This window comes from Microcaecilia unicolor, chromosome 14, assembly GCF_901765095.1.
Source record: "Microcaecilia unicolor chromosome 14, aMicUni1.1, whole genome shotgun sequence".
NCBI lineage: Eukaryota > Metazoa > Chordata > Amphibia > Gymnophiona > Siphonopidae > Microcaecilia > Microcaecilia unicolor.
In genome coordinates, this window is record NC_044044.1 from 15,262,463 (window position 1) to 15,277,705 (window position 15,243).

At 40.4% G+C, this 15,243-nt stretch overlaps 1 protein-coding gene across 1 annotated transcript in view; it reads left to right on the top strand.

The window, feature by feature from the left end:
- Positions 1-15,243, top strand: part of LOC115456993 (fragile X mental retardation syndrome-related protein 2-like) — a 95,084-nt gene that overhangs the window by 58,953 nt on the left and 20,888 nt on the right. The window contains 1 exon segment of the mRNA XM_030186421.1: positions 2,118-2,237. Coding sequence (XP_030042281.1) covers positions 2,118-2,237 — 120 coding nt within the window.

Sequence of the window (15,243 nt, forward strand, 5' to 3'; positions counted from 1 at the left end):
TAAGCCACATTGAGCCTTGCAAATAGGTGGGAAAATGTGGGGTACAAATGTAACAAATAATAATAATAAACTTTAGGTCAGGTCCCTCTCTGGTACCCAGCTTATGCCTCATTGCGTTGAGACAGAGAAAATGTTATCAAGACAACAGGGCTTATGCAATCTGAGCATTCCATTATTTAGCTGTGCTGTGCTTTTCTCTCCTTTAGAGAATCTGTTTGCCTTATGCTGTCTTGAATTCAAGTATAGTTCTCACTTCCATCTCCCAAGTACATAGGATCTTTAAGGGAGAGGAAGGGATAGTAGATGGCATGGATGGGCAGACTGGATGGACCATATGGTCTCTGTCTTCATTTTTCTCTTTCTCCCATAGGAGGCTGTTCATGCATCTGTTGCTGTCTTTTGTAGAGTATATTGCTTTAGATTATTCTTGATCCTCTGTTAATATGGTGGGCCCAGGGCAGAAATTTAGTAGGGGGTCCCCAAAGCTCACCACACAAGCTGCATTTTGTTAAGCTTTAGATGGGCTTGGAGGCCCCTGGGCTGTTACCTGGATTGCACTCTCATAATACTGGGCCAAACTTACCCTTTGCACTCATGATCGCTCATTGAAAGAAACCCATTTTCTCCTAGGACAAGTTAGATGCTTCAGCCACATACAGGTGATATCATCTGGGAGCAAGTTGGATGATGTCACCTATATGTGGCTGACTTATCCTGCTGTCCAGGGACAACTTCTGTTATACCTTAGGAATATTTAGATGTTTTTGTCTTCATCTTTTTGATTTCCTCTGACTCTCAAGAGTCTCCTCATTCTTTTCTCTTACTTCTATCCACTGTTGTTTGTTAGTTCTTCATGCTTTGCATCATCATTTCCATTACTGTAATCTGTTTCCCTTCTTTTCTTTTTTTCATCTTTCCTAACTCTCTGGTCCTATTCTGCCTCATTTTTCTGCTTTCTCTTGTAACTCGCTCTCCTACACTGCCCACCTATTTTTTTATACTTTAGTGTTGACCTGACTCCATTCCACTGCCCTGTTTGTCTTTCTTTCCACTACCTCTCGTTTTCTTTGCCTCATAGTTTGTGCCTTTTTCCTTTTCTCTGTAAGTGTTTTGACTTCTTTTGTCCTATCACAGATTTTTCCTTTAATCTATCCATTGGTATTCTGTTGTTGTTTCTTGCCCTTCCATTGCCCCGGTTCCTACTGTGCTACATAAGAACATAACCTTTTGTTCACTATCCAGTTTCGTTCCGTCTGCCCTAGCCTCTGTAGTTTGTACACCTGCTGCTATCCAGTGTCTTACTTTTTTTGTGTATCTGTCTAAGCATGTTTTCCCCCTTTACAGTAAATGTGATGTCTATCTTTCTCTGCTGTTACATGGTCATTTCTTCACTGCCTGTTGCTTTCCAACTTTTTACCACTAAATGTTTCTGATTTTAATGGTCTCTTTGTGGGTGTGTGCAGTAACTCAGCTGTCTCTGCAGTCTCCATGGTCCTCTGCCGACCATGTGCTGTGTAGGCTTGCCTTTTTTTTTTTTTTTTTTTTTTTTTTGCCAACCTGTCCTCATCCCATCTACAAGTGCTCTCCTGTTTCTTCCAGAAATAGATGGCTAGAGTTGCTGACTCTTGGCCTTGCTCTCTCTCCCCCCTCCCTTGCACATGCTTTCTCTTTTGTTACTCTTCTACGAACAATCTGCTTTCATTTCAGTTTTTCTTCATTTGGATTCATGTAATTGTGTTTAGAAGAGAGAGAATAGTTTTTATCTTGTTACAATTCAGGGATATATTTGCATTTTTTACAGTCTAATCAGGCTGTTACCAATTTTGTTTCATCTGGTGGTATGCATATTATGAATGTGTCTTGGTTGTGATATGTGGTCCTAGGCTTTTGTGATTCTGTATTCTTAATGAATGAGAATACAGTGCTCTAATTACATAGTAATGTGGTAAATGAGAGCAATTAGTAAAGACCAAAATGGTTCATCTAGAATGCTCTGTGTGATGGTTAGAGTTATGTCCCCACAATGGTTTCACAGAAAAGAGTAATTTCGTGCTAGTTTGAGCTGAAGTACTCGTTGGTTTCTGTGCTCTCACCATTTCGGGATTCTCTGTTTATAGGCTAAAGGAACCAGGCAGAATAACAGAAGAAAACAAGAAAAAGTTTCTGTACACTTCTCGTTCTTACCTATTTTTAATTGTATGGAAGAGTTCTTTGGCAAGCAGGTGCAGCAGAACCATGTATGAATCGCATAACTGTCTTGTGTTGCTGTGGAGGATATTTCTGTGACACATGAGTGTGCATAGTTGCTATGTTTAGTTTTCCCACTGTTGAATATGCCGGGGCCCAGAATAGAAATTTAGTAGGGGATCCCTAAAGCTGCCAACTTTAGGTAGGCTTGGGGCCTCTGGTAGCACGGCAGTCCTGATTATTGGAAACCCACTAGCCTTTTTTTTTTATTGCTTAATCTTTAATCAGTCCCCCCCCCCTTATTGAAATCGATCTACGAAAGAACGAACTTCCGCATACACTGAAGACCATCTCTTTAATAAAGCGTACACAAAGATCAACCAATGTGAATATGCACAAGTCGCCCATTATATTCAGAACTGTATCATATCTGCTTGTATACTATTACTATGTCTTATTATCATCATGTTGACCAAGATCCTTCTGTGATACTAAATGTTTATTTTCTAGCATTCTTCCACTACTCATGATGTATTGTAAGCCACATTGAGCCTGCAAAGAGGTTGGAAAATGTGGGATACAAATGCAACAAATAATAATAATTTGCTTTAGATTTTCCTCATCATGACACATGAGTTGCCAGTGTCAAGGTTTGTCGTCAACGTTCCCCACTCCACCTGAGACTGACACCTTCGTTAGAATTAAGGCTCTGCTAGGCGTGAATCAGGCTAAGACCTCTCTCTCTCTCTGATGAGATGCCGGGTTGTTGTAGCCTCAGCAGGGGAGAGAATTCAGGGTCAGCAGAAGCTGATTCAATCCATATTGAGAATGCTAGACCTCAAGGCTACAACTGTTAATGCTGTCTCCATGGCTTACATTGCAAACCCAATTGACCTTAGACTAAGTCTCAGTGAATTGTACTGGTTATGCTTTCTCCAGGACTGCATACAAGTAATGATGGATCTATGATGCCCTTGGGACCCCTGGTATACACAAGTATATACAAAACTTCAGACAGGCTATAATCTTCTTTGGAAGGATAGAGATGGTCAAGAATAGTTTAATAGTTTACATCACTTGATATACCACTCTTCAAAGGGCCAGTGGTTTACAATTAAAAAAAAAAAAAGTATAGAAAAGAACACCAATCAATAAAAAAATTCACATCATCCATACAAGAAGAAATTTCCAACCTACATCTGTTCCAACAAACTAAGTACCTGTTCCTCAGGTCATCTGCAGTGCCCCCCCCCCCCCCCCCAGGATAGCCCACACTATCACAGGCTTGTGTAAATAAATAAATAAATAAAATAAGATTTTAATTTAAATAGATTCAGGGAAGTCTATATCCTTAACGAAGCTGGCTGCAATCAGTGACTATCAGCTCATGCTTTGTCACTGGCTGTCATTTGTGCCATAGATCCTCAACAGGATTAAGATCCAAGGCTTGAGCAGGCCAGTCAGTTGTTGAACAAAAGAAGAAAAAGGTGACAACAATTGTCTTGGACCTATGACAAAGCTGTTGTCCTGGAAGATATGTTGCCATCACCTGAGCATTTGTTCTCTAGAAATTGTATTTCTGTAAGAATTCCACATATTTTTTTGCATTCATCATATCTTCCATAATATGTAGCCTTCTAACACCAGTTGTTGCTCTACAACTCCAGATGCTTCACTTTAGGTCAAACACCTTGCTTGACCTGCACTGTACTTAATGTAGTGCAGGGATCAATGTATACAAATTTTTTTTTAAAACAGTTCCAAGCACATTTATAATTTAATGATCTGGGACATTATACAACAAAGTGTATTGTGGAGGAACTTCAGACCTAATATATCTCAACTACTAGATCGTATGATTTTATGTAGTTAGATGCAGTGGAGGAGTGGTTAGGGTGGTGGACTTTGGTCCTGGGGAACTGAGGAACTGAGTTCGATTCCTGGCACAGGCAGCTCCTTGTGACTCTGGGCAAGTCACTTAACCCTCCATTGCCTGCCGCATTGAGCCTGCCATGAGTGGGAAAGCGCGGGTTACAAATGTAATAAAAATTAAAAAAATCCTCATTGATCCTCTTGAAGTTCTTCCATCATTTAGATAAATATTTTCTTCAATTTTTCAATTTTTTACTTTTGTTTTGATCTTATTTTACTTTTATTTTAAACATCTATTTCTTCACATCGTTCCAATCTTTTACTTCTTCATTCTATCTTGTATCCATTTGTTACAATTTCCAACATGTCTCTTTTATTATTTAACTGGCAGCTGGTCATGGAAGGTGTAGTTCCCCCATTGAGAACCTCAGCTAACTTGGCCAGGTTTCGAAACTTCTTCAGGACAGAGGCTCACTGAAATTAACAATCCATGAGTTACTATCACCTTATGCTTACAATATAGTTAAATTCAACTTTAAACAATAATTCCTGCCACAACATACCTTTTTCTTCTCCAGTTCCCTTTCTTGTGTGAACAAAATGGCTATTCTCTGTACTCCTGAAAAAAAGAACTAAAAATTGGATTCATGGCTTTTGGTTACATGTTGAAATAAAATTAAGTAGAAAGTTCCAGTAATCCCAAAAGTTGCATTAATACAATATAAATCAAAAAGTGGACAATACTTGCCAAAAAATGAAAAAAAAAAAAAAGCTTATTAATTCTACTGTACTTAAATGCAAAGTTGTATAATAAAGGAGGAAAAACGACCTCAGTGGGTCAACAGCATTTAGACCAAGGCCAATAATATTTTGTAAATTGGGATTAAGACATTGGCATGAGTCACATACACAGGAGGTTTTTTGACCAGTGATTACAAATGAGGTTCTGGATTCACACATTATTGACCTTGGGCTAAATGCTGTTGACCCACAGAGGCCTATTTCCTTCTTTATTATTCATTTTGGATTTAAGTACAGTAGAATAATGGTGTTTTTTTCATTGTTTTGGCAGGTACTGTCTGCTTTCTGGTTTATATTGTATCAGTATATAGATCAACAATCTTACACAATCGAAACACAAATAAAAATACTGGGAATTATTCTCTACAAACATCTGACCCTTGAAGACCAAGTTGCTGCAATCATGTCAAAGCTTCAAAACACTATGAAAACTGAGAAGAATTGGAGACTATATCCCCATACAGTCATTCCGTCTTATAGTACAGACGCTGATATTGTCCCAACTAAACTTTTGTAATGCAGCATATGTAGGCTGCAAAGAAAACCTACTACGATCATTGCAGACCGTCCAAAACACAGCAGCGAGATTGATATTCAAAACGTCGAAATATGATAGAGCAACCCCACTACTCATAATGGTACATTGGGCTCCCGATCAAGGTCAGAGTATTTTTGAAAACCAGCACAATCATTTCAGAATACTGTTTGAACATAAGCACTGCCATACTGGGAAAAGACCAAGGGTCCATCAAGCCCAGCATCCTGTCTCCGACAGTGGCCAATCCAGGCCTCAAGAACCCGGCAAAAGCCCAAAAACAAAACAAAAATTAAATTAATAATGTTCAATGGACTTTTCCTTCAGGAATCTGTCCAAACCCCCTTTAAACTCAGCAAGGCCAACTGCTATCACTACTTTCTCTGGCAACGAGTTCCAGAGTCTAACTACGCGCTGAGTAAAGAAAAACTTCTCCTATTTGTTTTAAATCTACCACATTCTAGCTTCATCTTATGTCCCCTGGTTCTATTATTGTTAGAAAGTGTAAACAAACGCTTTGTGTCTGTCCGCTCCATTCCACTCATTATCTTGTAGACTTCTATCATATCACCCCTCAGCCGCCTGTTCTCCAAGCTGAAGAGCCCTAACCGTCTTCCATGTCACCAGACTACCATGTTAGACATGATCAAACTATCACCAAGAAATACAAACCCAGAACCTGAGGTTATCTACTACTTCACATTCCCAGCTGCAAAAACGTACTATACAAGTGCACCTACACGGCTGGATTTAGCTACCTGGGCTCAAAATGGTGGAACTCAATTCCCATAGTTATAAGAAGCATCATGAACTACCTCTAGTTCAGAAAAGACCTAAAGACCTACCTCTTCAGGAAATATATAACTTTTAGTTATGCTGGCTACCAAGTATGAAAGTGTGCCAGCGTCTGATATCACGGGAAATATATAGTTGCTGTGGTGTCAAGCTAAAGTTTAAAAGCGATTGGCTATTATTCTGATTGGTTAAATACATTACATAAGTAATGCCACACTGGGAAAAGACCAAGGGTCCATCGCGCCCAGCATCCTGTCCACGACAGAGGCCAATTCAGGCCCAAGGGCACCTGGCAAGCTTCCCAAATGTACAAACATTCTATACATGTTATTCCTGGAATTGTGGCTTTTTCCCAAGTCCATTTAGTAGTGGTTTATGGACTTGTTTCTTTAGGAACCGGCTAACCCCTTTTTTAAACTCTGCTAAGCTAACCGCCTTCACCATGTTCCTCCGGCAACGAATTCCAGATTTTAATTATGCTTTGGTGAAGAAAATGTTTCCCGATTTGTTTTAAATTTACTACACTAATATCTATGGTTGATTTCAATACCTTATATTTGGCACAATCCCATATTTGCCATTAACATCATACAGTTATCTACAAGTCCATTCAAACAGTTGAAGATGGTGCCTTTAAAAGAATGTAGCAGGGTGAGATATAACTATCATTTCCTCAAGCTAGAGATGTACATGACAAATGTCAAAAAGCTGTAATTTACACAGGTGATGAAGGACTTATGCATACCATTCTATATAAGGTTACACTACAATGTGTCCTGTTGTCAAACCCAGCATATCTGACATCATCTGGTCTTTACATGTATATGTGGCACTTTCTCAGTTTTCCTTCTGCTGAGAGGGGTGAGAGTGAACAATGTTTCTGCTACAGTGATGACTTCTTTTTGGCAGTTAAGTTTTCGCTGCCTTCGAGGGGGGGGTCCTTCTGCCGTGAAGGGATAGAACCGGCTGTGCTCCGTGGAGGGGAGGAAATTAATACATCGCTATTGCTCGAGACATGTTGCCAGCTCTGGGAGTCATATCTGGCACGTAAAGACAAGAACTGTCAGGACCGACAGCGTCCAGACCTCCCGTTAAAGTTTCCACGGTAAATGTTAGGGGCTGCGTCTGTGCATCATTGGGAAATTGGCTGTGCAGTCGCTTTGCATACACATTTGTGATAATAATTAGCTCATTATGAGTAGCTTTGCATAAAATTTTCGTTAGCTGCTACTGTGGAAGGAAAAGAGCTCACAACTCGGTGCTTGCTAAACTTGCTAGAACCATTGCTGGCTCATTAGGTTTTGTGCATCTGGGGTCAATTTAGCATATCCAGCGAGCAAATTGTTGTATGGATCATTCTCATCCAGGAGGAGATCACAACTACTTTTTTTTTTTTAACATCACGCCGCCACCTCCCAATCTGCAATAGCTTGCCTATCTAACCAGTTCGATTGTGCCGTTCAATAGTATTTGAAGAAATACGAGCAAATTCTTTGAGAAGTTCGCATGCATCATCCTCTCATCCATGAGAAGGGCAGGCAACTACGTTGTTTGAAAAACATCATCCCTCTACTTTTAGCAACCCACTTATCTGACCAGTGAGCTTGTGGCATTCGTAGTATTGCAAGTTACTGAGCAGCACAATGTAAGCAAGCGTAAAATATGTACCTATGGCTTCTCAAGGCTGCTTAGCGGTCCATTTGCCACAATATCTGATTGGATGCAATACTTCTTGGTCTCTATATTCTAGCATTCATCTAGCTCTGGTCACTTTGTTAGTGTTGTTTTACGACTTGAAATCAGATTATGATCGTCTGAGGACGTTCTCTGTGTAGCGTGTCCAGGGTAAGTTAGTTTTGTGCTTATCATGGCCATAATGAAATCTTAGTCCTAAGCCATGGTCCTGGGTCTCAAGTTTATTGCCAGTATTCGTATGCCAAAACAGTGCTTTCCTTCTGGAGTTAAGATGTATATTAGCAACTTATTGAGATGTAAAAGAATCAAAAAAAACATTAGAGCACAGTAAAAACTAATTCCAGGTACACCATATTAAGTACTTGCCCCTACTGTACCTGAATGTAACATGCTTTTAACTGTTACTAAAAAGATTTAAGTCCAAAATGTACCCTTACCAAATTCCAGCAGTCTTCCTACAGGTGTCCCCATTGAACAACTGAAGAAAAGTATTTAGTACTTCTTTTCTTGAAAAAGTCAATCACCTTATTGACGTCGTTAGCTGTCACTTTCTCTGCTTATGCCTTTGTTGCCCTTCATTCCTCCTCAGTTTTTCTAGATATTGTTCCCTGTCCATCCCTTGTTGAGAACTCTTGTGGTTTGTGAATGATAATCTTTAACCTTTTTCAGCCGCTGGTTCTGGTCTTGGTCTTTTGTACACTTTTGCAGTAATTGCTTGTTTTTCTCTCTCTTTGCTCTTAAAGCTGGAGCTCAAGTGACCATCTGCCTGGATGTCAGAAAACCCTTTTTCTCATTTGCATATATCAGGCCCAGTATTAGACCCTCCCTGAGGACAGCTTTCAAGATCTGTGTTTCTAGTCCACAATTTCTCCTCTTCTGATTCTGGCAACACACTTTCTGCATTTGGCTTTTCTCATATAGAACTTATAGGGTAAGGATGCAAAGAATTTATTCTTCACCATGACAACTAATTGTGGGGTCCCTCAGGGATCCCCACTGTCTCCTATAATGTTCAATATTTTATTGCACTCTCTGAGTAGAGGGGGTTGATATTCATATCTGTGCAGATATCTCAAATTATATTTTCCCTCCCTCGAGATTATGAAAATACACTGGCTAAGATAAAAGAACATTTAGATTAATAGACAATTGGGCAACATCACATAAATTAAAATTAAATCTAGATAAAACATAATTTATTTGTCAGAAAATGTTTGGTATTCTCAATTTTTTAGCATTCATGCTGTCCACTATAAGATGTCCATGATTCTGCAAGTAAATAAAGTAGTGAAATCTGCATGCATATTGTTAAGGAAACTAATTAGAAAATATTTTGAATTTAATATCTTCAGGGTTATAGTTTGGTCACGTTTGCTTTCACAAATTTGATTGTAATATAATTTATTTGGAATGTTGTAGGTTCATTTTTAAGAAATTGCAAACTATACAAATATGGCTGCCAGATTAATATTTTCAGCTCATAGGTATGATAGTATTAGTCCTTTGGAATTTAAAATCAGCATGATTATATTTAAAAAGTTTTGTATGGTGTTGTCCTCAGAATACATGAAGTCCATGATGCAAGTATGATCAGGAGTCAATAAATAGTCTTCAAATTCAAATGATGTTAGTTATCCTAGTTTGTCAAAAATTAAATCCAATAAACCTTTTTTTCTTTATATCATACCGAGGGGTCGGGATCTGGAACTTATTGCTTTCCCCTGTTCCAGAAAAGCTGTAAAGACTTTTTGTATTTCGTAAGTGCGTACAAGTAAGGATTTTAATTGGCATTGGGATAAGGGATTAATATGTGCATATAGCATCCCTATGTACCTGGTATTGTCCTGGCTGCTTTGTGTGTAATCCACACTGAACCTGATAAGGATGTAGCAGATTATAAGAATTGCAGTAATGTAATGAAACAACTGTGCGCCTTTCTGACTTTGTCTTGGGCTTGTGCAGGAGGTCTAAATGAGCGTACCCATCTTGTTTTTCCAAGATGGCCCACGGTGCCTCTCTTCCCTGGTCCTTTTGCATTTCACTTGCTTTAACGGCATCAGGTATTTTATTAACTAATTGAGACTTTTTAAATGTATATTCTGTAAACCACACGGCCAAATGTTAGTTCTAGTGGGTAGCAATAAAGAGAAAATCATTGCATATCAAACATATAAACGGCGAGTGACCGTACTCACTCGCAAATGCGCAGTAGAGACTTCCCTGTCTGTCCTGCCCCCGCGTCAATACGTGATGACGGGGGGGGGGGGCGGGACAGAGAGGGAAACTGCGCGAAGGGGAGGGAACCACCGAGGTTTGCCACCGCTAACCCCCCCCCGGAGTCGCCGCTGCTGCCGCCACCCCTCCACCTGGCCGTCTCTTCGTTATTCAACTTACATCTCCGCAGCAGGCAGATCAGCTGAGCTGCCGTTGGCCTTCCTTCCTGCCTGTGTCCTGCCCTCGCTGACGTTATGTCACACGAGGGCGGGACACAGAGAAGGAAGGCCGACGGGAGCTCAGCTGATCTCTTCCTGCTGCGGAGATGTAAGTTGAATAGCGAAGAGACGGGCCGGGTGGAGGGGCGGCGGGGGCTGCGAACTCGGGGGGGAGGGGGGGCGGCGACCCACCAGCCCGTTTTAACGGGCTCAACGGCTAGTAATTCAATAAACAAGATAGCTGTTGTACTCATAACATTCCAGGTATTCTTTCTTCATATGGATCCTCTTTAACCTTCCTGTTCATAGGTAGCTCAATACAGCTATCTTTTTAAACTTCTTAGTGTATGATGTGAGCTCTAAACTAATCTAACCTCAAACAGGAGTTGTAACCGGTTCATTCCTAAGCGGTTTACAATAAGATTAACCAGTCAAAACACTGGTAATAAACTGTTGTACTTTAAAACAATAATACTATTGCGTTCGTGCTCTCTATAATTAATAATAATAAATGTATTCTCTGCACGTAATCGTGTCACACAGTCTTTTTCCTCTTGTAGTTATTTAATCTTTTAGACTTCAGATTTCACCGGTGTGTCTATTACATATCATAAACTACACCTCACCGCTAGTTTAAAAATAACTGCGGGAATCCTCATTAGTCTTAATGTTCTTAATATTTTTACTTCTTTTTACATGTTTTATAACCCTTAAAACGTAGCACTTATCTTGTTTTCCCGGTTTTTCTACTGGTTCCTAAGACGCTCTACAGTGCGCTTCTGTTTCGTCAATCCTTCATCTGGAGCGATAACTTTAGTGTGCCAGTTCTTATGCCAGTTAGGTCTTCAAGCTGCTTAGTTTTTCGGTCTTTTTTATATATATAGATTTTTTATTTATATATATAAAAAAGACCGAAAAACTAAGCAGCTTGAAGACCTAACTGCATAAGAACTGGCACACTAAAGTTATCGCTCCAGATGAAGGATTGACGAAACAGAAGCGCACTGTAGAGCGTCTTAGGAACCAGTAGAAAAAACCGGAAAACAGATAAGTGCTACGTTTAAGGGTTTATAAAACATGTAAAAAAGAAGTAAAAAAATTAAGAACATTTAAGACTAATGAGGATTCCCGCAGTTTATTTTTAAACTTAGCGGTGAGGTGTAGTTTATGATATGTAATAGACACACCGGTGAAATCTGAAGTCTAAAAGATTAAATAACTAAAAGAGGAAAAAAGACTGTGTGTACTTTAAAACAAAAAAAAGAGCAACTGATTACAAGGTGGCATATTGTGATCTGAGTTAAATATTTATATAGCTGTTTTAGGAAAGCAAGATATTTATATTCAGAGGAAGACTTCCAAATTTGTGCTGATTGAAAAGTAAAAACTGTCCAAAATGTGTTGTAAATCATGTACGCTTAACAGATGGGAAAGGTAATAGGTAGCGATCAGAGAGAGGTGACAGGTGTGGTTCGATGTCGATGGATCAACCAAGTTAATTAGCTGTACAGAATCTTGTCCTTGTAAGATCTTAAATATCAAGCAAGCCACTTTCAACATAACACGAGCTTGAACAGGAAGCCAGTGAAGGAAGATCAAAGGGGTGATCTATTGTGTTTCTTTAACCTAAAAATCATTCTAGCTGCTGAGTTATTTTGTGAAATTTATAGAAATTCCCAAATCCATTTCTCTCTGCTACTGTTTCTTGGGGGGGAATCCCATAATTGGGGACTAATGAGATGATAGTATTTGTTACTTTATTTATCTAATATTGGATGGATTTTTGTTCTTCATTAAATCAATAATAAAAAAAATAATCCAACTGAGACAATATGTGACAGTTTTTGAGAAAACATGACTGAAGTCACCAGAAGCAAAAACAAAATGAGGCATTGATAAATCCTAGTATAACAAATAATTTGTAATACACAGTCTAGACCTCATCCTTCTATGTGGGAACAAAATAAAGGTTATAGAAGTTCAAACGTGACTTCTTTTAGATCCCTGAAATGAAATCAGCCGTTCTCACCATGGTCATGTTTTCCCAGAGGCAGTCACATATCAGCATTTGAGTCTACAGAACAAATTGATCCTCATAAAAATAGGAGCACACAGATCGAACCTGCTTTAATTCTTCTCAAGGCAAATGAACATCATCTTCTTATCCCTTTAAGTCATCCCTCAATCCCCCTCAACCCTCAGTGCCTTCAATAAACATTGATATATGGCCCAATGGATACCCTTCTAATTAGTTTACATACATGGAACTAAAAATTCTAATAAAGGAAATAGAAATTACAATCGGCATAAAAGGACAGGGAAAGGTAAAAAGTAATTATGCGACCAGTCTGTGAACGCGGCATTCCGTTTCAGCGGTGTAGCGCCTTCACCTGTAGGTCTACTTGTATGTCGCTCTTCCAGGACTGTAATATCCATTCAGAACAAATAATTGATTCCACTGTCCGATTAGATATTCTTTTGACTCCTGACACAGACATTTTTATGCCAAAACACAGCTGTGTCGGGTTCTTCAAATATAGTTGACGCTGGCAATAAAGAATCATCCGGTTCCTATATGAGGTTGTTGATGCCACTCTTCCATCTTTGGTTTGTTCCATTCATGGAGGATATTTTTTTCTTTCTCTTCTTTTGTGTTCTGTAACCAGTCTGGCAAACACATCGCACCTACCAAACGATGACAAGAGGAGTGCAGTGTAAGTAAATGAAGAGTTAATAGGCTAAATGCATGCTGAAATAGGAATATATCATAGCCCAGTTTTGAATTTCTGGAAGGAATGCTCTAACTAGAGGTGCAGTGGGAGAGCATGCCATAGTAAAGGGCTCGTAATGTTAAATTTTGTACGTACAGTGGTGTCCAATTGAATAATTCTAAATGAAGGTACTATAAAACAGCACCCCAGAAAATGATCTAGGTGTCATCATGGGACAACATGCTGACATCTGCCCAGGGTATGGTGGCAGCGGCCAAAAAACAGGATGCTAGGAATTATTAGGAAAGGGATAGAAAGTAAGACAAAGAATATTATAATGTGCTTGTATCGCTCCGTGGTGCTACCACAGCTTGAGTATTGTGTGCAGCTCTGTTAGTTGAACACTGAAAAACAACATAGTGTTGAAAATCTTCAGTTCTTTGTGTTTAATACTAAAACAATTGAAGAGATGGAGACCTCAGTAAAGCACTCTTACTGTTGGAGCAGAGGTTGACCTATGAATTAAGTTCTGTATCCCCATTAGGTTTAAATCACATGAACAATACAGCCAGTAGGGCCCCCACCCCGGTGGGACAGCACCAGTGACTTCACAGTGAGAATCCTCAAAGGTAACTTTAAAACCATACAAGAACGTAAGACCTTTGAAGTCAGAATGATTGAATATTTTAACACCCAACAGAAAGGACTTAACAAGGATCTGGGGTTCCTAGCCCATTATAAACCATAAAGCTGTATGTCTCTGTTGATCACCCCACCCCTCACCTATCCACACCCATCCTGTTAGAATATCAATGATATGCTTTGATGTCCCCATGCATACCTCCGACCCACCCCCATCCTCCCACCCTGTCAGACTGTCATAGTAATGCTTGAATGTTTTCACTTATATACACTGTCAGCTAGCACATTTGCTTATTTCCGATCTGAGGAAGAAGGGCAGCCTTCGAAAGCTAATCAAGAAATGTATTAAGTTATGTCCAATAAAAAAGGTATCATCTTATTTTCTTTTCCATGTTTTATTTTGTTTGATTTCTATTGATAATCAGGATATGGAAATGATCATTTCCTTGTCATCAAGCAGATGAAGCCATTACGTATGGGTTATGTCCATCAATCAGCAGGGGAGATAGAGAGCACTCAAACTTTCACAGTGCCCTCTTGGCCAGCTAGCTCCACTGCCTCTTCAGTATTCTCTATCTCTCCTAGCAGGGTGGCTGCAGCTTGTTCGAGCTCCAGAAACATCTGCCGGGAGGTGGTTCCTGGCTTGCCAGTTGTTAACCGGGGTGTTGGAGGCTATAGCAGCTTCACTTTAAAGGCACATAGGTTAGCCCTTTCCCTGCCTTACCCATACCTCTGTGGATGTGGACATATTGCCTTGCTTTCCCTGTCCTTACTCACCAACAGTGGATGCAGGCATATAGGTTCGCCCTTTCCCTGCCTTTCCCACTCATCTGAGCCTCCGGAGTCTTCAATACCTCTGCTTTCCTCACAGCTTTAAAAAAAAAAAAATAAGAAAGTCGCGTCGCGTTTTTAAACGCAGAGACGCTGGAACAGAGGTTTTTGACCTGATTTTCAGCAGGATCGTAGTTGTACACTAGGTCCTTTGAGGTAAGAGTGTTTTCCAACTCCTCCAGGGTGGGCCCGCGATCGGGGCGATTTTGGCGCGAAACCGCCATTTTGGATTTTACCGCCGTTTTTCGGCGATGGCTGCGGACAATGTAAAGCGCTGTTCCACTTGTGGCAAGCGCAAATCAGCAGCAGGGCTCTGTAAATCGTGCTGTACTGGCGTAGGAGCCGGCCCGAGCATGGCGAGCGATGTTTCTTCCCGCTCTGAGCTGGCAGCGGGCGCCATTTTGCTTACACCGCATGGCGCGGCCTCCGTGGACACGGAGAGACCTGAGCCGGGTGGGGCACCTCGAGATGAGGTTATTTCAGGAGTGGCTGGCACCGGACAGGATTTGGGTGCCCAGGGTGAGATTTTCTCCCCGGATTTTGTGCTTTTGCTGCATAAAGCATACATGATGAAAAGAGCCCTTCCTCAGGGGTCGCCTGAGGCTTCTCTGATTCCCCCCCCCCCCCCCGATGGATTCTAGCCTGGGACTGCCCAGTGAGGTTTTTTTCCCGGATGCTTGGCCTAAAGATAAGCGCAGAAGGGTTAATTCCCCTTCAGATTGTGGTGCACCTCCCCCCCCCC